General features: G+C 37.4%; 1 protein-coding gene across 1 annotated transcript; it reads right to left on the bottom strand.

The window, feature by feature from the left end:
- Nucleotides 1-9: 9 nt before the first annotated feature.
- LOC110965727 (tapasin-related protein) lies at nucleotides 10-23,004 on the bottom strand. Its single transcript, XM_022214870.2, has 8 exons — nucleotides 22,724-23,004; nucleotides 21,485-21,697; nucleotides 21,141-21,404; nucleotides 20,855-21,055; nucleotides 19,961-20,128; nucleotides 17,917-18,014; nucleotides 16,262-16,487; nucleotides 10-961 (listed from the first exon to the last, which is right to left on the bottom strand). The coding sequence occupies exons 1-8, from the start codon at nucleotides 22,770-22,772 to the stop codon at nucleotides 897-899; spliced, it is 1,284 nt and encodes a 427-aa protein (XP_022070562.1). The 5' UTR covers nucleotides 22,773-23,004; the 3' UTR covers nucleotides 10-896.
- Between the last annotated feature and the right edge of the window lie 262 nt (nucleotides 23,005-23,266).

Genomic DNA, 23,266 nt, shown 5'->3' with positions numbered 1-23,266 from the left:
CGACTCATGTTGTATTTTACAAAAGAGAAACCTTTAATCCGTATCCAGATGTAAAACAATAAAATGTACCAATGATCTCTAAGATTTTTTAAACCGATTCCTGGTAAACAGAAGCATTTCCATTCAGTTGTGTTGGAGTTCACGTTATTCTACATTTTGTCGACAAGATTTTCTGACAAGATTCATATCGGCTCCAAAAATAAGCTGTTGGTCTCTTTGATTACAATTAATCAGTGCTGGATCTGAAGAACCAGAACGGTTGACCAAACTTTAGTTTACAGTAGGGTCATTCCGGAACTGAAGGACATTTTCTGTCTCATTTTTGTCATTTTATGTCTCATTTTTGTCTAGTTTTTGTCGTTTTGTGTCTAGTTCGTGTCGTTTTGTACTTTTTTTTCATTTTCTGTCTTGTCTTTGTCATTTTTTGTCTGAGAAGGTTTATTTTTCAAACATTTTGAAGCCCAAATGTCCTCTAGTTCTGGAATGACCCAGTAATATTTTAATATAGTTTAACCATGAACTGGCCTGTAGAACATTCTGCATAAAAAATAAAATCAAAAACCAACACCACATGAAAAGATCTAATAAATTAAAGAGCTGAATCAGAAAATAAAGTCACAGAATTTTCCCCTGCTTGTTCTGCACTTCAGCAGAACGTCAAAGAATCTAATGGAACACCTCAAACACCACGGCGTCACTGATCATGTGCAGACTGATCAGAGCTGATGATGTTTGGGTCGATGTCAGATATTGTCTCACACACTGTTGTGAATTGATTCTGGTTGAAAAACAGCGACGTAGCAGTTTGTGTTCATTCAGTGAAGCCACGGTGTTAAAATGACACAAAGAAACCTGGGTGGGCCACGATTGCCTTCAGGATGAGCTCAGGTGATCGATCAGATCATCTGATAGAGGAACAGCGCCGTGATGACCAGGAAGCCCAGAACCCACCAATAGGAGTCTGCAAGAAAAACACAGGTAAACCAGACGTTCTTTGTCGACAGACTAGACCAAGAAGTTTTGGTGAATTTTCGGGCAACATACTAAGTATGACGTTTTGGTCAATTGTTGGACAACATACTATACGATGACGTGTTGGTGCATTTTCAGACAAAACATGACGTTTTTAGTCCACCTTCGGACAACATACTAAACTAAGACGTTTTGTATATTTTTGGAACAAAAAATGACATTTATTGTGTATTTTTGGAAAAAATTACGTTTTTTTGTCCATTTACGGACGACATGCTAAACTATGATGTTTTTGTCTATTTTTAAATGACATACGAAACTATGGCTTTTTTGACCATTTTCGAACGACATACCGCTGAAGATGACGGTTTGCTGTTCCTTTAAAAGCCTCCATGACATGCACAAGCATCATGGTGACTACATTTTAAATCAGAATTTAAATGCAAATTTTAAATGTATGAGTGAGAGCATATTAATGATTTTACAATGACGTTATTGTCCATTTTTGACAAAAAATGATGTTTTTTGTACATTTTCAGACAACATACTAAACTATGACGTTTTTGTACGTTTTCCTACAAAAAATGACGTTTTTTGCCTAATGTCGGACGACATACTAAACTATGACGTCTTTTTGGACAAAATTCATGATGACTTTTTTTCAAAGAAAACTGTTCTATAGTGTTTCTTACGGCCTACTTGACATTTTTTCATCATATGGCATGTTTTTACGACATGTTGAAAAAATGGCTTTTTTTCGACATACTATACTATGACTTTTTTTTTGGACAAAATTCATGATGATTTTTTTTTCAAAGAAAACTGCTTGTTACGGCCATAGCCGTATTCAGGCTCCTCCCCTGTGCTTTGTGTGCGTGTGTGTGAGTGCTTGTGCGTACGTATGTGTGTGGCTGTCAATCTTCCCAGGCTGCTGACAATCCGCTTCACCTGTGCTGAGTGATTGGAATCAGCTGCTGTGCCCTCGTCAGCCAATCCGGTGCGGCCCTGGTTCAGCATAAGAAGCTGGAGCGCCTGAAGCTGGATGGCTTGTCACTGTACTCCAGTCTTGCCCATGTGCCTCATTGTATTAGAAACTTTGTTAGCCATCCGGTCGTTCTGTCATTGTGGAGGCACTAGTCTTTTTCGTTGCTGTTGTTTAAACACGCTGTGTTTAGGTTTATCGGGTACATTTAGGATCTTTTTGTTAATCGATAGCTCGAGTTTAGAGTCTCTTTTTGTTCTCGTTTATATTTATTTTTACGTCGTGACTAGTGTTCTCCGTTTTTCTTTTAATTTGTACCTCATTTTCATTTCTTTATAATAAAAACCTTTAAAGCCATAACCATCTGGCTCTTGTGTTGCTTCCTTCACCCATTACATGAGCCAGGGTTGTAACACTGCTCTATCGTGTTTTTCACAGCCTACTTTACATTATTTCATCATATGGCATGTTTTTATGACATGTTGAAAAAATGGCATTTTTTCGACATACTATACTATGGCGTTTTTGTACGTTTTTCGACAAAAAAGACGTTTTTTGTCCATTTTCGGACGACATACTAAACTATGAAGATTTTTGTCCATTTTTGGACGACATACTGAGGTATGACGTCTTTGTCCATTTTGCGACAAAAGTGACGTTGTTTTGTCCACTTAACCCTTTAAGTAGTCAATTCCAGCCGTTTTCAGTACAAAAAAATCGCTAATATTCTATTTTTAAATTAAAAAAATTACGAAAAATACAGGGAATATTGGACGGGCATCGCGAGGTGCATTTCCTTGAAAATGACCGATTCGGGGATTTTATACCGACTTCAGGACATGTTTTGGATAAAATAGTTCACTGGCTTGTGTCGTCTGGATGTAAAAGGTTGGATTATGGCCGTTTTTTGTGGAATCTTTTTTTTGTGTGTAATAATAAACCCGGAAATGTGAGTCGCGCTGTGTGCGTTGAAGCCGTGTATAGAGAACGGATGGATGAATATTCGTTTTTGTCGGACAAATGTGTTTTTCTCACCCGCTGTGGTAATCGCATCTGAAAGTGGTTTATACCGGCGAATTCATGAGAATCTAAGCTTTCCATCGGCGTATAGTGTTTGTATAATCGTGTTTGCAGCCGTCGGACATTCTTGAAATTCCTATGCAAATTAGTAGGTGTACCGCCGGCGGGACACTGAAGCTTAAGGGGTTTTAAAGTTATTTTTTGGCCTTCCATTGATGGCATAGTGAAGGAGAAACAGGAAATGTGGGAGAAGAGTCAGAGGAAGACATGCAGCAAAGGGCCACGAGCGGGAGTTGAACCCAGGCTGCTGTGTCAAGATCAGCATTTTTATACTGGTCACCCGCTTAACTTGATGAGCTATACGGGTACCGCTTTTTTTATCCGTGTTCGGACGACATAATAAACTATGACATTCTGTGTCCATTTTTGGAGGATATAATAAACTATGACCTTTTTTTGGACAAAATTCATGATGATTTTTTTTTCAAAGAAAGCTGCTCTATAGTGTTTTTCACAGCCTACTTTACATTATTTCATCATATGGCATGTTTTTAGGACATGTTGAAAAAATGGCATTTTTTTCGACATACTATACTATGACGTTTTTGTATGTTTTTGGATAAAAAAGACGTTTTTTGTTCATTTTCGGACGACATAGTAAACTATAATGATTTTTGTCTATTTTCGGACGACATACTAAACTATGAAGATTTTTGTCCATTTTCGGACGACATACTAAGCTATGACGTCTTTGTCCATTTTGCGACAAAAGTGGTGATGTTTTGTCCACTTAAAGTTACTTTTTTGGCCTTCCATTGATGGCATAGTGAAGGAGAGACAGGAAATGTGGGAGAAGAGTCAGAGGAAGACATGCAGCAAAGGGCCACAATAAGGAGTTGAACCCAGGCCGCTGTGTTGAGATCCGCACCTTTATACTGGTCACTTGCTTAACCTGTTGAGCTATACGGGCACCGCATTTTTTGTCCATGTTCGGACGACATAATAAACTATGACATTTTGTGTCCATTTTTGGAGGACATGGTAAACTATGACTTTTTTTGGACAAAATTGATGATTTTTTTCAAAGAAAACTGTTCTATAGTGTTTTTCACGTTCTACTTTACATTATTTCATCATATGGCATGTTTTTACGACATGTTGAAAAAATGGCATTTTTTGTCAACATACTACACTATGGCGTTTTTTTTTTGGACAAAATTCATGATGATTTTTTTTTCAAAGAAAACTGCTCTATCATGTTTTTCACAGCCTACTTTACATTATTTCATCATATGGCATGTTTTTACGACATGGTGAAAAAATGGCATTTTTTTCGACATACTATACTATGACGTTTTTGTATGTTTTTGGATAAAAAAGACGTTTTTTGTTCATTTTCGGACGACATAGTAAACTATAATGATTTTTGTCTATTTTCGGACGACATACTAAACTATGAAGATTTTTGTCCATTTTCGGACGACATACTAAGCTATGACGTCTTTGTCCATTTTGCGACAAAAGTGGTGATGTTTTGTCCACTTAAAGTTACTTTTTTGGCCTTCCATTGATGGCATAGTGAAGGAGAGACAGGAAATGTGGGAGAAGAGTCAGAGGAAGACATGCAGCAAAGGGCCACGAGCGGGAGTTGAACCCAGGCTGCTGTGTCAAGATCAGCATTTTTATACTGGTCACCCGCTTAACTTGATGAGCTATACGGGTACCGCTTTTTTTATCCGTGTTCGGACGACATAATAAACTATGACATTTTGTGTCCATTTTTGGAGGACATGGTAAACTATGACTTTTTTTGGACAAAATTGATGATTTTTTTCAAAGAAAACTGTTCTATAGTGTTTTTCACGTTCTACTTTACATTATTTCATCATATGGCATGTTTTTACGACATGTTGAAAAAATGGCATTTTTTGTCAACATACTACACTATGGCGTTTTTTTTTTGGACAAAATTCATGATGATTTTTTTTCAAAGAAAACTGCTCTATCATGTTTTTCACAGCCTACTTTACATTATTTCATCATATGGCATGTTTTTACGACATGGTGAAAAAATGAAATTTTTTTTCGACATACTATACTATGGCGTTTTTTTTGGACAAAATTCATGATGTTTTTTTTCAAAGAAAACTGCTCTAACGTGTTTTTCAAGGCCTGCATTACCTTATTTCATCATATGGCGTGTTTTTATGACATGTTGAAAAAATGGCATTTTTTCGACATACTATACTATGACGTTTTTGTACGTTTTTCGACAAAAAAGACGTTTTTTGTCCATTTTCGGACGACATACTAAACTATGAAGATTTTTGTCCATTTTTGGACGACATACTAAGCTATGACGTCTTTGTCCATTTTGCGAGAAAAGTGACGTTGCTTTGTCCACTTATAAATTATTCTTTTGGACATCCATTGATGGCATAGTGAAGGAGAGAGAGGAAATGTGGGAGAAGAGACAGAGGAAGACATGCAGCAAAGGGCCACAACCAGGAATCGAACCCAGGCCGCTGCGTCAAGATCCACATTTTTATACTGGTCACTTGCTTAACCTGTTGAGCTATACGGGCACCGCATTTTATGTCCATGTTCGGACAACATAATAAACTATGACATTTTGTGTCCATTTTTGGAGGACATAAACTCTGACCTCTTACTTGGACAAAATTCATGATGATTTTTTTTCAAAGAAAACTGCTCTATAGTGTTTTTCATGGCCTACTTGACATTTTTTCATCACATGGCGTGTTTTTAGGACATGTTGAAAAAATGGAAATTTTTGTCGACATACTATACTATGACGTTTTTGTACGTTTTTCGACAAAAAAGACGTTTTTTGTTCATTTTCGGACGACATAGTAAACTATGAAGATTTTTGAGCATTTTGCGACAAAAGTGACGTTGTTTTGTCCACTTGAAGTTATTTTCTTGGCCTTCCATTGATGGCATAATGAAGAAGAGACAGGAAATGTGGGAGAAGAGTCAGAGGAAGACATGCAGCAAAGGGCCACAATCAGGAGTTGAACCCAGGCCGCTGCATCAAGATCGGCATCTTTATACTAATCACCCGCTTAACTTGATGAACTATATGGGTACCGCTTTTTTTGTCCATGTTCGGACGACACAATAAACTATGACATTTTTTGTCCATTTTTGGAGGACTTAATAAACTATGACCTTTTTTTTGGACAAAATTCATGATGATTTTTTTTTCAAAGAAAACTGCTCTATACTGTTTTTCACAGCCTACTTTACATTATTTCATCATATGGCATGTTTTTAGGACATGTTGAAAAAATTAATTTTTTTTTCGACCTACTAAACTATAATGATTTTTGTCTATTTTCGGACGACATACTAAACTATGAAGATTTTTGTCCATTTTTGGACGACATACTAAGGTATGACGTCTTTGTCCATTTTGCGACAAAAGTGACGTTGTTTTGTCCACTTGAAGTTATTTTCTTGGCCTTCCATTGATGGCATAATGAAGAAGAGACAGGAAATGTGGGAGAAGAGTCAGAGGAAGACATGCAGCAAAGGGCCACAATCAGGAGTCGAACCCAGGCTGCTGTGTTGGGATCGGCATCTTTATACTGGTCACCCGCTTAACCTGTTGAGCTATACGGGGACCGCTTCTTTTTAATCCGTGTTCGGACGACATAATAAACTATGACATTTTTTGTCCATTTTTTGACGACACACTACGGCGTTTTTTTGGACAAAATTCATGATGATTTTTTTTTAAAGAAAACTGCTCTATCATGTTTTTCACAGCCTACTTTACATTATTTCATCATATGGCATGTTTTTACGACGTGTTGAAAAAATGGCATTTTTTGTCGACATACTATACTATGACGTTTTTTTTTGGACAAAATTCATAATGATTTTTTTTCAAAGAAAACTGCTCTAACGTGTTTTTCAAGGCCTGCATTACCTTATTTCATCATATGGCGTGTTTTTATGACATGTTGAAAAAATGGCATTTTTTGTCGACATACTATACTATGACGTTTTTGTACGTTTTTCGACAAAAAAGACGTTTTTTGTCCATTTTCGGATGACATAGTAAACTATGAAGATTTTTGTCCATTTTCGGACGACATAGTAAACTATGAAGATTTTGAGCATTTTGCGACGAAAGTGACGTTGTTTTGTCCACTTGAAGTTATTTTCTTGGCCTTCCATTGATGGCATAGTGAAGGAGAAACATGAAATGTGGGGAAGAGTCAGAGGAAGACATGCAGCAAAGGGCCACAATCAGGAGTCGAACCCAGGCTGCTGTGTTGGGATTGGCATCTTTATACTGGTCACCCGCTTAACCTGTTGAGCTATACGGGGACCGCTTCTTTTTAATCCGTGTTCGGACGACATAATAAACTATGACATTTTTTGTCCATTTTTTGACGACACACTACGGCGTTTTTTTGGACAAAATTCATGATGATTTTTTTTAAAGAAAACTGCTCTATCATGTTTTTCACAGCCTACTTTACATTATTTCATCATATGGCATGTTTTTACGACGTGTTGAAAAAATGGCATTTTTTGTCGACATACTATACTATGACGTTTTTTTTGGACAAAATTCATAATGATTTTTTTTTCAAAGAAAACTGCTCTAACGTGTTTTTCAAGGCCTGCATTACCTTATTTCATCATATGGCGTGTTTTTATGACATGTTGAAAAAATGGCATTTTTTCGACATACTATACTATGACGTTTTTGTACGTTTTTCGACAAAAAAGACGTTTTTTGTCCATTTTCGGACGACATAGTAAACTATGAAGATTTTTGTCCATTTTTGGACGACATACTAAGCTATGACGTCTTTGTCCATTTTGCGACAAAAGTGACGTTGTTTTGTCCACTTGAAAGTTATTCTTTTGGACATCAATTGATGGCATAGTGAAGGAGAGAGAGGAAATGTGGGAGAAGAGACAGAGGAAGACATGCAGCAAAGGGCCACAATCAGGAATCGAACCCAGGCCGCTGTGTCGAGACCCGCATCTTTATACTGGTCACTTGCTTAACCTGTTGAGCTATACGGGCACCGCATTTTTTGTCCATGTTCGGACAACATAATAAACTATGACATTTTGTGTCCATTTTTGGAGGACATAAACTATGACCTCTTATTTGGACAAAATTCATGATGATTTTTTTTCAAAGAAAACTGCTCTATAGTGTTTTTCATGGCCTACTTGACATTTTTTCATCACATGGCGTGTTTTTAGGACATGTTGAAAAAATGGCATTTTTTTTCAACATACTATACTATGACGTTTTTTTTTGGATAAAATTCACGACGATTTTTTTTTTCAAAGAAAACTGCTCTATAGTGTTTTTCACGTTCTACTTTACATTATTTCATCATATGGCATGTTTTTATGACATGTTGAAAAAATGGCTTGTTTTTTCGACATACTTTACTATGACGTTTTTTGGACAAAATTCATGATTTTTTTTCAAAGAAAACTGCTTCTATCGTGTTATTCACGTTCTACTTGACATTATTTCATCATATGGCATGTTTTTACGACATGTTGAAAAAATGGCATTTTTTTCGACATACTATACTATGACGTTTTTGTACGTTTTTCGACAAAAAAACTTTTTTTGTCCATTTTCGAACGGCATACTAAACTATGAAGATTTTTGTCCATTTTCGGACGACATACTAAGGTATGACGTCTTTGTCCATTTTGCGACAAAAGTGATGTTGTTTTGTCCACTTGAAGTTATTTTCTTGGCCTTCCATTGATGGCATAGTGAAGGAGAAACAGGAAATGTGGGAGAAGAGTCAGAGGAAGACATGCAGCAAAGGGCCAGGAGTGGGAATCGAACTCAGGCTGCTGCGTCGAGATCGGCATCTTTATACTGGTCACCGCTTAACCTGTTGAGCTATATGGGCAGCGCTTTTTTTGTCCATGTTCGGACGACATAATAAACTATGACATTTTGTGTCCATTTTTGGAGGACTGAATAAACTATGACCTTTTTTTTGGACAAAATTCATGATGATTATTTTTTCAAAGAAAACTGCTCTATAGTGTTTTTCATGGCCTACTTTACATTATTTCATCATATGGCATGTTTTTAGGACATGTTGAAAAAATTAAAATTTTTTTCGACCGACTAAACTATAATGATTTTTGTCTATTTTCGGACGACATACTAAACTATGAAGATTTTTGTCCATTTTTGGACGACATACTAAGGTATGACGTCTTTGTCCATTTTGCGACAAAAGTGACGTTGTTTTGTCCACTTGAAGTTATTTTCTTGGCCTTCCATTGATGGCATAATGAAGAAGAGACAGGAAATGTGGGAGAAGAGTCAGAGGAAGACATGCAGCAAAGGGCCACAATCAGGAGTCGAACCCAGGCTGCTGTGTTGGGATTGGCATCTTTATACTGGTCACCCGCTTAACCTGTTGAGCTATACGGGGACCGCTTCTTTTTAATCCGTGTTCGGACGACATAATAAACTATGACATTTTTTGTCCATTTTTTGACGACACACTACGGCGTTTTTTTGGACAAAATTCATGATGATTTTTTTTTAAAGAAAACTGCTCTATCATGTTTTTCACAGCCTACTTTACATTATTTCATCATATGGCATGTTTTTACGACGTGTTGAAAAAATGGCATTTTTTTGTCGACATACTATACTATGACGTTTTTTTTGGACAAAATTCAAAATGATTTTTTTTCAAAGAAAACTGCTCTAACGTGTTTTTCAAGGCCTGCATTACCTTATTTCATCATATGGCGTGTTTTTATGACATGTTGAAAAAATGGCATTTTTTGTCGACATACTATACTATGACGTTTTTGTACGTTTTTCGACAAAAAAGACGTTTTTTGTCCATTTTCGGACGACATACTAAACTATGAAGATTTTTGTCCATTTTTGGACGACATACTAAGGTATGACGTCTTTGTCCATTTTGCGACAAAAGTGACGTTGTTTTGTCCACTTAAAAATTATTCTTTTGGACATCCATTGATGGCATAGTGAAGGAGAGACAGGAAATGTGGGAGAAGAGTCAGAGGAAGACATGCAGCAAAGGGCCACAATCAGGAATCGAACCCAGGCCGCTGTGTCGAGACCCGCATCTTTATACTGGTCACTTGCTTAACCTGTTGAGCTATACGGGCACCGCATTTTTCGTCCATGTTCGGACAACATAATAAACTATGACATTTTGTGTCCATTTTTGGAGGACATAAACTATGACCTCTTATTTGGACAAAATTCATGATGATATTTTTTCAAAGAAAACTGCTCTATAGTGTTTTTCATGGCCTACTTGACATTTTTTCATCACATGGCGTGTTTTTATTACATGGTGAAAAAATGGAAATTTTTGTCGACATACTATACTATGACTTTTTTTGGACAAAATTCATGATGATTTAAAAAAAACTGCTCTCACGTGTTTTTCACAGTTTACATTATTTCATCATATGGCGTGTTTTTATGACATGTTGAAAAAATGGCATTTTTTCGACATACTATACTATGACGTTTTTGTACGTTTTTCGACAAAAAAGATGTTTTTTGTCCATTTTCGGACGACATAGTAAACTATGAAGATTTTTGTCCATTTTTGGACGACATACTAAGCTATGACGTCTTTGTCCATTTTGCGACAAAAGTGACGTTGTTTTGTCCACTTGAAAGTTATTCTTTGGGACACCAATTGATGGCATAGTGAAGGAGAGAGAGGAAATGTGGGAGAAGAGACAGAGGAAGACATGCAGCAAAGGGCCACAATCAGGAATCGAACCCAGGCCGCTGTGTCGAGACCCGCATCTTTATACTGGTCACTTGCTTAACCTGTTGAGCTATACGGGCACCGCATTTTTTGTCCATGTTCGGACAACATAATAAACTATGACATTTTGTGTCCATTTTTGGAGGACATAAACTATGACCTCTTATTTGGACAAAATTCATGACGATTTTTTTTCAAAGAAAACTGCTCTATAGTGTTTTTCATGGCCTACTTGACATTTTTTCATCACATGGCGTGTTTTTAGGACATGTTGAAAAAATGGCATTTTTTTTCAACATACTATACTATGACGTTTTTTTTGGATAAAATTCACGACGATTTTTTTTTTCAAAGAAAACTGCTCTATAGTGTTTTTCACGTTCTACTTTACATTATTTCATCATATGGCATGTTTTTATGACATGTTGAAAAAATGGCTTGTTTTTTCGACATACTTTACTATGACGTTTTTTGGACAAAATTCATGATTTTTTTTCAAAGAAAACTGCTTCTATCGTGTTATTCACGTTCTACTTGACATTATTTCATCATATGGCATGTTTTTACGACATGTTGAAAAAATGGCATTTTTTTCGACATACTATACTATGACGTTTTTGTACGTTTTTCGACAAAAAAACTTTTTTTGTCCATTTTCGAACGACATACTAAACTATGAAGATTTTTGTCCATTTTCGGACGACATACTAAGGTATGACGTCTTTGTCCATTTTGCGACAGAAGTGATGTTGTTTTGTCCACTTGAAGTTATTTTCTTGGCCTTCCATTGATGGCATAGTGAAGGAGAAACAGGAAATGTGGGAGAAGAGTCAGAGGAAGACATGCAGCAAAGGGCCAGGAGTGGGAATTGAACTCAGGCTGCTGCGTCGAGATCAGCATCTTTATACTGGTCACCGCTTAACCTGTTGAGCTACATGGGCAGCGCTTTTTTTGTCCATGTTCGGACGACATAATAAACTATGACATTTTGTGTCCATTTTTGGAGGACTGAATAAACTATGACCTTTTTTTTGGACAAAATTCATGATGATTATTTTTTCAAAGAAAACTGCTCTATAGTGTTTTTCATGACCTACTTTACATTATTTCATCATATGGCATGTTTTTAGGACATGTTGAAAAAATTAAAAATTTTTTTCGACCTACTAAACTATAATGATTTTTGTCTATTTTCGGACGACATAGTAAACTATGAAGATTTTTGTCCATTTTTGGACGACATACTAAGCTATGACGTCTTTGTCCATTTTGCGACAAAAGTGACGTTGTTTTGTCCACTTGAAGTTATTTTCTTGGCCTTCCATTGATGGCATAATGAAGAAGAGACAGGAAATGTGGGAGAAGAGTCAGAGGAAGACATGCAGCAAAGGGCCACAATCAGGAGTCGAACCCAGGCTGCTGTGTTGGGATCGGCATCTTTATACTGGTCACCCGCTTAACCTGTTGAGCTATACGGGGACCGCTTCTTTTTAATCCGTGTTCGGACGACATAATAAACTATGACATTTTTTGTCCATTTTTTGACGACACACTACGGCGTTTTTTTGGACAAAATTCATGATGATTTTTTTTTAAAGAAAACTGCTCTATCATGTTTTTCACAGCCTACTTTACATTATTTCATCATATGGCATGTTTTTACGACGTGTTGAAAAAATGGCATTTTTTGTCGACATACTATACTATGACGTTTTTTTTTGGACAAAATTCAAAATGATTTTTTTTTCAAAGAAAACTGCTCTAACGTGTTTTTCAAGGCCTGCATTACCTTATTTCATCATATGGCGTGTTTTTATGACATGTTGAAAAAATGGCATTTTTTCGACATACTATACTATGACGTTTTTGTACGTTTTTCGACAAAAAAGACGTTTTTTGTCCATTTTCGGACGACATACTAAACTATGAAGATTTTTGTCCATTTTTGGACGACATACTAAGCTATGACGTCTTTGTCCATTTTGCGACAAAAGTGACGTTGTTTTGTCCACTTAAAAGTTATTCTTTTGGACATCAATTGATGGCATAGTGAAGGAGAGAGAGGAAATGTGGGAGAAGAGACAGAGGAAGACATGCAGCAAAGGGCCACAATCAGGAATCGAACCCTGGCCGCTGTGTCGAGATCCGCATCTTTATACTGGTCACTTGCTTAACCTGTTGAGCTATACAGGCACCGCATTTTTTGTCCATGTTCGGACAACATAATAAACTATGACATTTTGTGTCCATTTTTGGAGGACATAAACTATGACCTCTTATTTGGACAAAATTCATGATGATATTTTTTCAAAGAAAACTGCTCTATAGTGTTTTTCATGGCCTACTTGACATTTTTTCATCACATGGCGTGTTTTTATTACATGGTGAAAAAATGGAAATTTTTGTCGACATACTATACTATGACTTTTTTTGGACAAAATTCATGATGATTTAAAAAAAAACTGCTCTAACGTGTTTTTCACAGTTTACATTATTTCATCATATGGCGTGTTTTTATGACATGTTGAAAAAATGGCATTTTTTTCGACATACTATACTATGACGTTTTTGTACGTTTTTCGACAAAAAAGACGTTTTTTGTTCATTTTCGGACGACATAGTAAACTATGAAGATTTTTGTCCATTTTCGGACGACATAGTAAACTATGAAGATTTTTGAGCATTTTGCGACAAAAGTGACGTTGTTTTGTCCACTTGAAGTTATTTTCTTGGCCTTCCATTGATGGCATAATGAAGAAAAGACAGGAAATGTGGGAGAAGAGTCAGAGGAAGACATGCAGCAAAGGGCCACAATCAGGAGTGGAACCCAGGCCGCTGCGTCAAGATCGGCATCTTTATACTAATCACCCGCTTAACTTGATGAACTATACGGGCACCGCTTTTTTCGTCCATGTTCGGACGACACAATAAACTATGACATTTTTTGTCCATTTTTGGAGGACTTAATAAACTATGACCTTTTTTTGGACAAAATTCACGATGATTTTTTTTTTCAAAGAAAACTGCTCTATAGTGTTTTTCACAGCCTACTTTACATTATTTCATCATATGGCATGTTTTTAGGACATGTTGAAAAAATGGCATTTTTTTTCAACATACTATACTATGACGTTTTTTTTGGATAAAATTCACGACGATTTTTTTTTCAAAGAAAACTGCTCTATAGTGTTTTTCACGTTCTACTTTACATTATTTCATCATATGGCATGTTTTAATGACATGTTGAAAAAATGGCTTGTTTTTTTGACATACTATACTATGACGTTTTTTGGACAAAATTCATGATTTTTTTTCAAAGAAAACTGCTTCTATCGTGTTTTTCACGTTCTACTTGACATTATTTCATCATATGGCATGTTTTTACGACATGTTGAAAAAATGGCATTTTTTTCGACATACTATACTATGACGTTTTTGTACGTTTTTCGACAAAAAAGACTTTTTTTGTCCATTTTCGGACGATATACTAAACTACAATGATTTTTGTCCATTTTCGGACGACATACTAAACTATGAAGATTTTTGTCCATTTTTGAACGACATACTAAGGTATGACGTCTTTGTCCATTTTGCTACAAAAGTGACGTTGCTTTGTCCACTTAAAATTATTTTTTTGGACTTCAATTGATGGCATCGCAAAGGAGAGACAGGAAATGTGGGAGAAGAGTCAGAGGAAGACGTGCAGCAAAGGGCCACAAGCAGGACTCAAACCCAGGCCGCTGTGTCGGGATCAGCACCTTTATACTGGTCACTTGCTTAACCTGTTGAGCTATACGGGCACCGCTTCTTTTGTCCATGTTCGGACGACATAATAAACTATGACATTTTTTGTCCATTTTGGAGGACATGGTAAACTATGACTTTTTTTTGGACAAAATTGATGATTTTTTTTTCAAAGACAACTGTTCTATAGTGTTTTTCACGGCCTACTTTACATTATTTCTTCATATGGCGTGTTTTTATGACATGAAAAATGAAAAAACGGCATTTTTTTTCAAAATACTATACTATGACGTTGTTGTCCATTTTCGGATGACATACGAAACTATCACGGTTTTAGTCCATTTTCAAATGACATAGTAAGCTGTGACGCATTTTGTCCAGTTTTGGATGGCATCCCAAAATGTGACGCTTTTTGTCAATTTTCGAATGACATACCATAAAATGATGTTTGTTGTCCATTTTCTGACAAAATATGATATTTTTTTGTACATTTTCGGAAGACATACTACACTATGGCGGTTTTGTCCATTTTCCGACAGAAAATAATGTTTTTATGTCCATTTTCGGACGACATACAAAAATATGATGTTTTTGTCCATTTTTAAACGACATACGAAACTATGACGGTTTTTTTGGACAAAATTCATGATGACTTTTTTTCAAAGAAAACTTCTCTATCGTGTTTTTCATGGTCTACTTTACATTCATCATATGGCATGGTTTTATGACATCTTGAAAAAATGGCTTTTTTTTTTACATACTATACTATGACGTTTTTGTACGTTTTCCGAAAAAAAATTACGTATTTTGTCCATTTTAGGACGACATTCTAAACTATGATGTTTTTTTGTCCATTTTTGGACAACATATTAAACTATGACTTTTTTGTCCACGTTTGACAAAAAAAAGATGTTTTTTGTACATTTTCGGAAGACATACTAAACTATGATGTTGCTGTCCATTTTCCGACAAAAAATTATGTTTTCTGTGCATTTTCGGACGACATACTAAACTATGACACTTTTTGTCCATTTTCGGAAGACATAACAAACTATGACGTTTTTTTGTCCATTTTTAAACGACATATGAAACTATGATGTTTTTTGCCCATTTTCAGCTGACATACTAAACTCAGATGTTGTTGTCCATTTTTCGACAAAAAATTGATGTTTTTTGTCCATTTTCGGACAACATACTAAACTATGACTTTTTTCCTATTTTCGGATGACATACTATGCTATGGTTTTTTTTTGGACAAAATTCATGATGACTTTTTTTCAAAGAAAACTGTTCTATAGTGTTTTTCACGGCCTACTTTACATTATTTCATCATATGGTATGTTTTTACTCTGATGTTTTTTGTCCATTTTTGGACGACAGACTAAACTAGTTTCTCCCGTCTTTGAGACAAAACATCTGATTGATTTGTCAAGAAAATCATAGATACAATATTTTCATTTTCCACGTGGGACAGTTTGAACATCAAACTATGATCCAGGATGCAGTTGACCATCATCTGCAGACGTCACTCACTTTCTATTTCCTTTCTAATTGAAACATATTTCTCTTCAGCCTCCCAGGATTTTCCCACTAAAGTCAATCTGCGCAAAGTTAGCCCAGATCTGAATCTTTGCTCGGAGGGTTAGTAGCATAGCTCAGCATGAAGACTGCTGAACCAGCAGCTGTAGTTTAAACCCTCTGGTTTTTGATGAAACAACCAGGATATAATCATTCGTACCTGGTTCAGGACTTTTCACCTCCGTGGTCACCTGCAGCGGAGTGTCCAGAGTCAGGTGGGACACTCTGCAGGTGATCTTTGTTCCCGCGGGAACCGTAGGAGGGACGGACAGGTGGGAGGACAGGGAGAACGTTCCGTCGCCGTGCTGTCGATGGCTAGACAGAGAACCCTGGTCAATGAAGGGTTCAGGTTCTGAGGCTGTCGGAGGAAGTGCAAACCACTCCATCTGAAAGACAGAATATCAGCCGTCAATCGATCAATCAATCTATCGATCAGTTCAACGATCAATCTTTGATTTGTAGAAGCTTCATATGGATCAGAGCAAGTCAAAGAAACAAAGAAAACTATAAAAATGTAATAAAACCAAACAAATCATCACAAAGATCAATGTAAAATGAAATCCATAGAAATATGAAACTTTGGAACCAGATTAAAAATCAAAAATGTAAACGGCAAAATACTGATTTTTAATTCACTCTGTTTTTCTTTTTCGGTCAACATTCAAGTTAATACAGTTTTTCGGTGATTTTATTAGAAAACATCTGTAATTTATTGAACATTTTCGGTCTTTAATATCCACTGACGTCTTGAATACGCTCACCTGCTGCCATTTAAACTGGAGATATCCATATTGTTGACAGAGAGTGCAATGCTCCCCAAGCTTTACCAATTTTTGTTTCTATATTATGTGCTGTGTTGGTGTAGCCTCCAAGATATAGGAGATCATCACCTTTTTAGATTTCTGAACCATGTAGTGCATGCAACGTCTCCTCAGATGTTGGATTTAGTTGCATGAACTTCGTCTTTCCACCATTCAATACAATCTGTGTTGTTTCTCTCTCGACCCGATGCAGAAGGTCTTCTGCGTCACTGACAGGGCAACATCACCTACGAAGGCAAGTTCTGGTAGGAGTTCTTCAGGGTGTCTTCTACTATGACAATGCTTTAGGGTCAGACAATCGGAGGGTAGGGTTGCATTCTTCAGTGCATAGTCCAAACAGATGAAAAAAATGAAAGGTGCTTGAGGGTCTCCTTGAACTATTTCAGTGTCTATGGAGAAGAGATCCGTGTTGCCTTCAGGAGTCTTGACTACAGTGGAATCAAATGCCTTCTTGAAATCAATGAAAACCAGTATTGCTTCTTTCTTGTGGTTTAATACTTTCTCAACAATTCTTCTAAGAGCAAGGATGTGTGTAGTAGTTGAGCGAGATTGCCTTAATCCATTTTGACCTGGGCGGAATAGAGGGTCAATGACTGGTCTAATTCTGTTGAGGATCATCCGATTATAGATCTTGGTAGCAACCTGGGTGAGGCTGATACTCCTGTAGTTGTCACACATAATACGGTTGCCTTTCTTTGAAACTAGAACAATTGCTGACATTCCCCATTTGTCTGGTCTTTGTCCCTTGAACGTCTGGATACAGAATGACCTTAAGGCCTTCCTTCCTTTTGGGTGTTTCCAGAGGTCCAAAGTCAAATCACCCAGTCCTGGGCTTTCCCTGGATTCATTGCACCAAAGGTTTGTCAGATTTAAATACAGTGAATAAGTGAAAGTGCCTTTGCAGTTTAATTCTGGGATGTTCCACTGAGAACAGATGAAAGAGAATCAAACAGACTTTATATGACAGAAGGAACAACATGACTGAGTTTCTGACCTGGACATCCAGAGGATAATAATTACTGCAGTGGCAGCTCAATGTCTGAGCAGAATTAGAATCTTTCTTCCCCTCCGAGAGCGAAACCTGAGGCGCTTCTGGAAACAGGAACAGAAAATAAAAAGACATTACGTTCCCACAACATTAATTAGCATTATCTACGGGTTCCACTAATGTTTTCAAGAAGACACATCGATCTCATGTTCAAATAATGTTCCTTTGAGGTTAAAAATGAATTACGCCAGAACCTGTCATTTCAACATTCAGAGGACATTTGGAGGATGCAGTGGGATTACATTACAAATGAAAGAAGAACCTTCTCAAACCAACATTAAAAAATGTTTTTAAGACGTTCTCAGGCTTAAGAAGACAGAAAGTTTTTTTATAAAACGTTCCTTGATGAAGGTGGAACATTCCTCCATTCTGTGGATGAACACATTCTGGATTAGGAGTGTCAAACTCATTTTAGTTCAGGGGCCATTATGAACAACTTGAAAATTCCTAAAAAAAAATAGATTCAATTTCGTCAACATTCAGCCTCAGTTTATCATTTCCACATTACAACTTCCAGACCACAGAGTGTCTACAAACGAACACAACATTTAGTCACAGATATTTGGAACTGAACAATATAGTATTTAACTTTATGATCAAAATGACAGAAGTCAGACTACAAACAACAAAAACAAGACAAAATATTACGAAAATGAGACAAAACGACAACAAACGAGACAAACGACATGGAAGAAAACAAAGAAGAGACAAACAATTAGACAAACAAGTTACAAAGCCACAAAAAATTGACAAATGACGAAAACGAAACAAAAAAATTACCCAAAATGACAAGAACGATACACAAAACAATGAATAAAGCCAAACACAAAATGATAAAAGCATGAGACAAATGATAAGTCAGACAAAAAAAAACAAGACAAAACATTCAATAAATGAGACACAAAATGACAAGAATGAGACAAAAATATTGATAAAAACAAGAAAGAAAACCATAAATAAATGACAAGACAACTCAAATGAGACAAAAAGAAAACACAAAACGACAAGAACGAGAAACAAAATGACAAAAACATGACACAAACGGCAAAAGTCAGACAAAAAAGACCAAAAACAAGACAAAAATTACAAAATAGTATTTTACTTTATGATGAAAACAACTTGTCATGGTCTAGAAATTATTTTAAATTTATAGTTTTACTCCTTTACAATCTGCAATTAATGTCTTCTGTGGAATTTTTTCACTTTGAGGGCCGGATTGGACCCTCTGGAGGACCGCTTTTGGCCCACGGGCCTCGTGTTTGACACCCCTGATGTAGATTATTACAGACATGAAATGTTCCCACATCACAGGATACAAAGGAAGAACTTCTGATTGTTTGAGTCTTTAGAGAACATCATCCTGAACATTCTGGGAGAATAAAAATAAGGTTTCCCAGATTTTTTTTTAGAACAAACAGGAATCCAGCTGGATGTTGTGGATTCTTCAGAACCAACCGATTAGAGTGAAGATAAACTTCAGACTTTGTTTAATTTATCAAAGCTTCAAAATTTATTTAAACCTGTAGAAGCTTCAGACTTCATTTAAACCTGTAGATAAACTTTATAGAAGCTGTAGCCTCAGACCGGATCTAAACTTCTAGAAGCTTCAAATTTTATGTAAACTCGTAGAAGCTTCAGACTTCATTTAAACCTGTAGATAAACTTTATAGAAGCTGTAGCCTCAGACCGGATCTAAACTTCTAGAAGCTTCAAATTTTATGTAAACTCGTAGAAGCTTCAGACTTCATTTAAACCTGTAGATAAACTCATAGAAGCTGTAGCCTCAGACCGGATCTAAACTTCTAGAAGCTTCAAATTTTATGTAAACTCGTAGAAGCTTCAGACTTCATTTAAACCTGTAGATAAACTTCATAGAAGCTGTAGCCTCAGACCGGATCTAAACTTCTAGAAGCTTCAAATTTTATGTAAACTCGTAGAAGCTTCAGACTTTATTTCAACCTGTATTTAAACTTCCAGAAGCTGAACTCACGGCTGATGAGCAGCTGCACCACCTGCTGGGCATGGAAGTTGCCCACGCTGATGGTGCAGATGTAGGTTCCCTCGTCCTCCACCTGCAGCCTGGACAGCGCCATGGAGGCGTCTCCTTCATGCAGCAGCAGAGCGGCGTCCAGGCTGGAACCTTTCCTCTGTCCCAGCACTGAAGAGACAGAACATCTGATAAGGTCCTGAAGGCTGAACTTCACCTGGAGCATACCGATCTGCTCTGCTGCTGAGAGGCTGTTGGTTCCTCCATCACTGATACTTTCATTTATTCATGAGGCTCTTCCTGGCTTCAGCCTCTTTCCTTCCCTCTCCTGTTAATGTGGACAAACCACCTCTAATGACTGCGGCTCAGATGTTTTATTAATAGATCAAAATATTAAATTAGAATAAGCTGAACCACCGTTTTATCTTTTGGACAACTCTCATCATATTTTACTTCCAACTGTTCCTAAAAATGAACTTGTCTAATCCCAAATAAATACTTTTTTTTAGGTTCCTCTGTTTAAAATCTATTAATTCTTTACTTCACTGTGTAAACTGCTACGAGATGTCATTATATTGCAGAAGAAACTCCTCCAACTCCTCACTTCTCCTCCATGCTTCCTTTGTTAGCATTAGCTTAGCTTGTAGGTGTCTCTGCTTCATTGCATCACTTCCTGTCTACCTGCCAGGTAAATAAAGGGCTGTTCTGTCTGTTTCTTTCTCTCTTCTGCTACAAGATGATTTAAGTAACGCTATTTGGAAAGACTCAATTCGTCTATTATGATTGCGGTGGTTTTGTAGGAGAATGAAACTGGATCTAAGTAGAAAATTATTTTTAAAAAGCTGAACTGTCACTAAAAGACTTTAAATCCTGCAGAAAGGTCCCGGCTGTTCTCACCTACTGGGCTCCCCTCGCTGCCGTCCAGCTTCGTCTTCATCTCCAGAACCTTCTGTCCTTTTCCTCGGTGCTGCAGCCTCCATTCGACTCCCACCTCCTGATCCAACGGAACCTCCTGCTGCCTGAAGCCACAGTTTAGCAGAACGTCGGCCTTCAGAGGAGCCGACACCGACTTGATGTGGGAAAACACCAGGAAGATCACTGAGGGACACAAAGAACCACAGCAGAGTTCAGGAGAACGTCAGGGTCACGGCTGGAAAGCTGGACATCAAACTGTAGTCCGGACCTTCAGTCAGCAGCGTTCCCGACCCGCTCAGAGGTAAACCCAGTTTGCTCTGGACCAGGGTGGACGAGTTCTGCTCCACAGGTAACGTCTGCAGGATCAACGAGGTGCTGAAGTCCACCCCGTCCACGCTGAGCGACACCATGAAGAACCCTGTGGAGTCCGGCAGCCCTCGAGGAGAATACTGGCTGATTTCACACAGAACCTCCTGCTGGTTGCAGTCGGCATGAAGCAGCACGTCGGCCTTCGGGATCTCAGGAGATGAAACTAACCAGGAAGAAGAGAGAAGTTCAACACCAGCAGAGCTTTTATAGAACCAGAGTTTATGGACGGAAAGGCAGAGAAACCTTTAACTTCGAACAGGAGGAGCTCTGGATCAGGGACGGAGGGCGGAACAAATGGAGTCAGAGTCTCCAGAGATTCATCAGAACCGACTGGAACGTCTTTGAGCACCAGAGTCGCTGGAGTCCGACTGAAGAGAGCTCCTCCTCCCATTCCTCCCAGTCCGACTCCCTCCTCCACCAGATCACAGGAGAGGACCACATCTGCAACCCCGTCAGCTGAGAAACCAGAGGAACAAAGACAGAAACAGCTTTAATAGTTCAGTACTTCTGCAAAATGAGCGTCTAAATACATAAACATCAACTTTAATAGAGCTACAGTGAAGGTTCATCACGTTTCAAAAAACCCAGAGACAAACAAAAAGACACAGAGACATACAATAACACAAATGAGACGGAAAATAAGATACAAAACAGAAAAAAGTCAAGAAAAAAAGACAAAAACAACACGCAAAATGATAAAAAATGAGACACAAAATGACACAAAACGAGAAACGAAATGACAAAACAAAAACAACACAAACAAGACAAAATGACAAAAAAGAGACAAGTGACAAAAACAAGACACAAAACGACAAAAATGAGACGTAAAACGACAAAAGCGAGAAACAAAACAACAAATTGAGACACAAAATGACACAAAATGAGAAATGAAATGACAAAACAAAAACAACAAAAATGAGACAAAATGAAAAAAAGAGGCAAGTGACAAAACCAAGACACAAAACAACAAAAACAAGACACAAAACGACAAAAATGAGACGTAAAACGACAAAAGCGAGAAACAAAAAAACAAATTGAGACACAAAATATCAAAAACGAGACAAAATCAGACACAAAACCGCAAAAATGAGACAAACAACGATGTTTTAATTGACATCAAGAAAAGTGTCTAAACTGTGATAAAAGTGAAAATAATCTTCTTTATTGTCACCACCACTGTCAGACAGCCAACACTTGACCTCAACCTGTGCAGCAGAGTGTTACACTCTCATGTGTTCGTCCAGGAACAGTGACGGGTAGGAACCAACATCACTCTGAGACAGACGGTGGTAAAAGCTGCTCCGATATCACACAGAATAATGAATAATGCACATTTAAATAGACATATATCTTTAATGGAATACAATAATGTCCACTGTGTAAACTACACAGTTATTACTGAGCAGTGAGTCCAGTTACTGAATAAAACATGAATCTGTCTGGATAACTAGATTACTTCTCTAATAAACGTTTATTTCTCACCACTGATGCTCTTCATGAAGAATCCAAACAGGATGATTCCAAACATCATCAAGGTGCAGCTCCAGTTCAACTCACAGTTTATCAGGATGAATTCTTCACTTTCACTTTTGATTTCAGCCGCTGCAGCTCTCGTCTTCTGTCCGCTGCTTCCTCAGGCTGCAGCTTTGAAATCTGCTCTCTGACTTTTAACTCATCGGTGAAGTTCAGCAGCTGAAACTTTTGGTCAGGTTTAAATAAAGTTACTCTGCTGATAGAGCAGCAGCTGCTTCGCTGTACGGAGCATGCGCAGAGGAGCGGCGAAAGTGAAAGTAAACACACACAGGCTCGTCCAATCACAGAGCAGCGCGGAGCGGGTAACGTGTCACTATGGAAACGAGCACCACGTTCCTGTTTCTGTCACATTTCCTGGAAAGAGCCGTGAAGCTTGAATAAATACAAGTTAAACAGAAACAGATTTTTAATGCTGTTTAGTCAATTTCACTGACTTCACTTAATCATTCACACTGCTGTTCAGAAGTTTTGAGTCACTCACTTTTATCATCA

Source organism: Acanthochromis polyacanthus, chromosome 12 (assembly GCF_021347895.1).
Source record: "Acanthochromis polyacanthus isolate Apoly-LR-REF ecotype Palm Island chromosome 12, KAUST_Apoly_ChrSc, whole genome shotgun sequence".
In the NCBI taxonomy this organism is placed as follows: domain Eukaryota; kingdom Metazoa; phylum Chordata; class Actinopteri; family Pomacentridae; genus Acanthochromis; species Acanthochromis polyacanthus.
The sequence above is the reverse complement of the archived record's forward strand: the minus strand, read 5'-3'. Positions and strand labels throughout refer to the sequence as shown.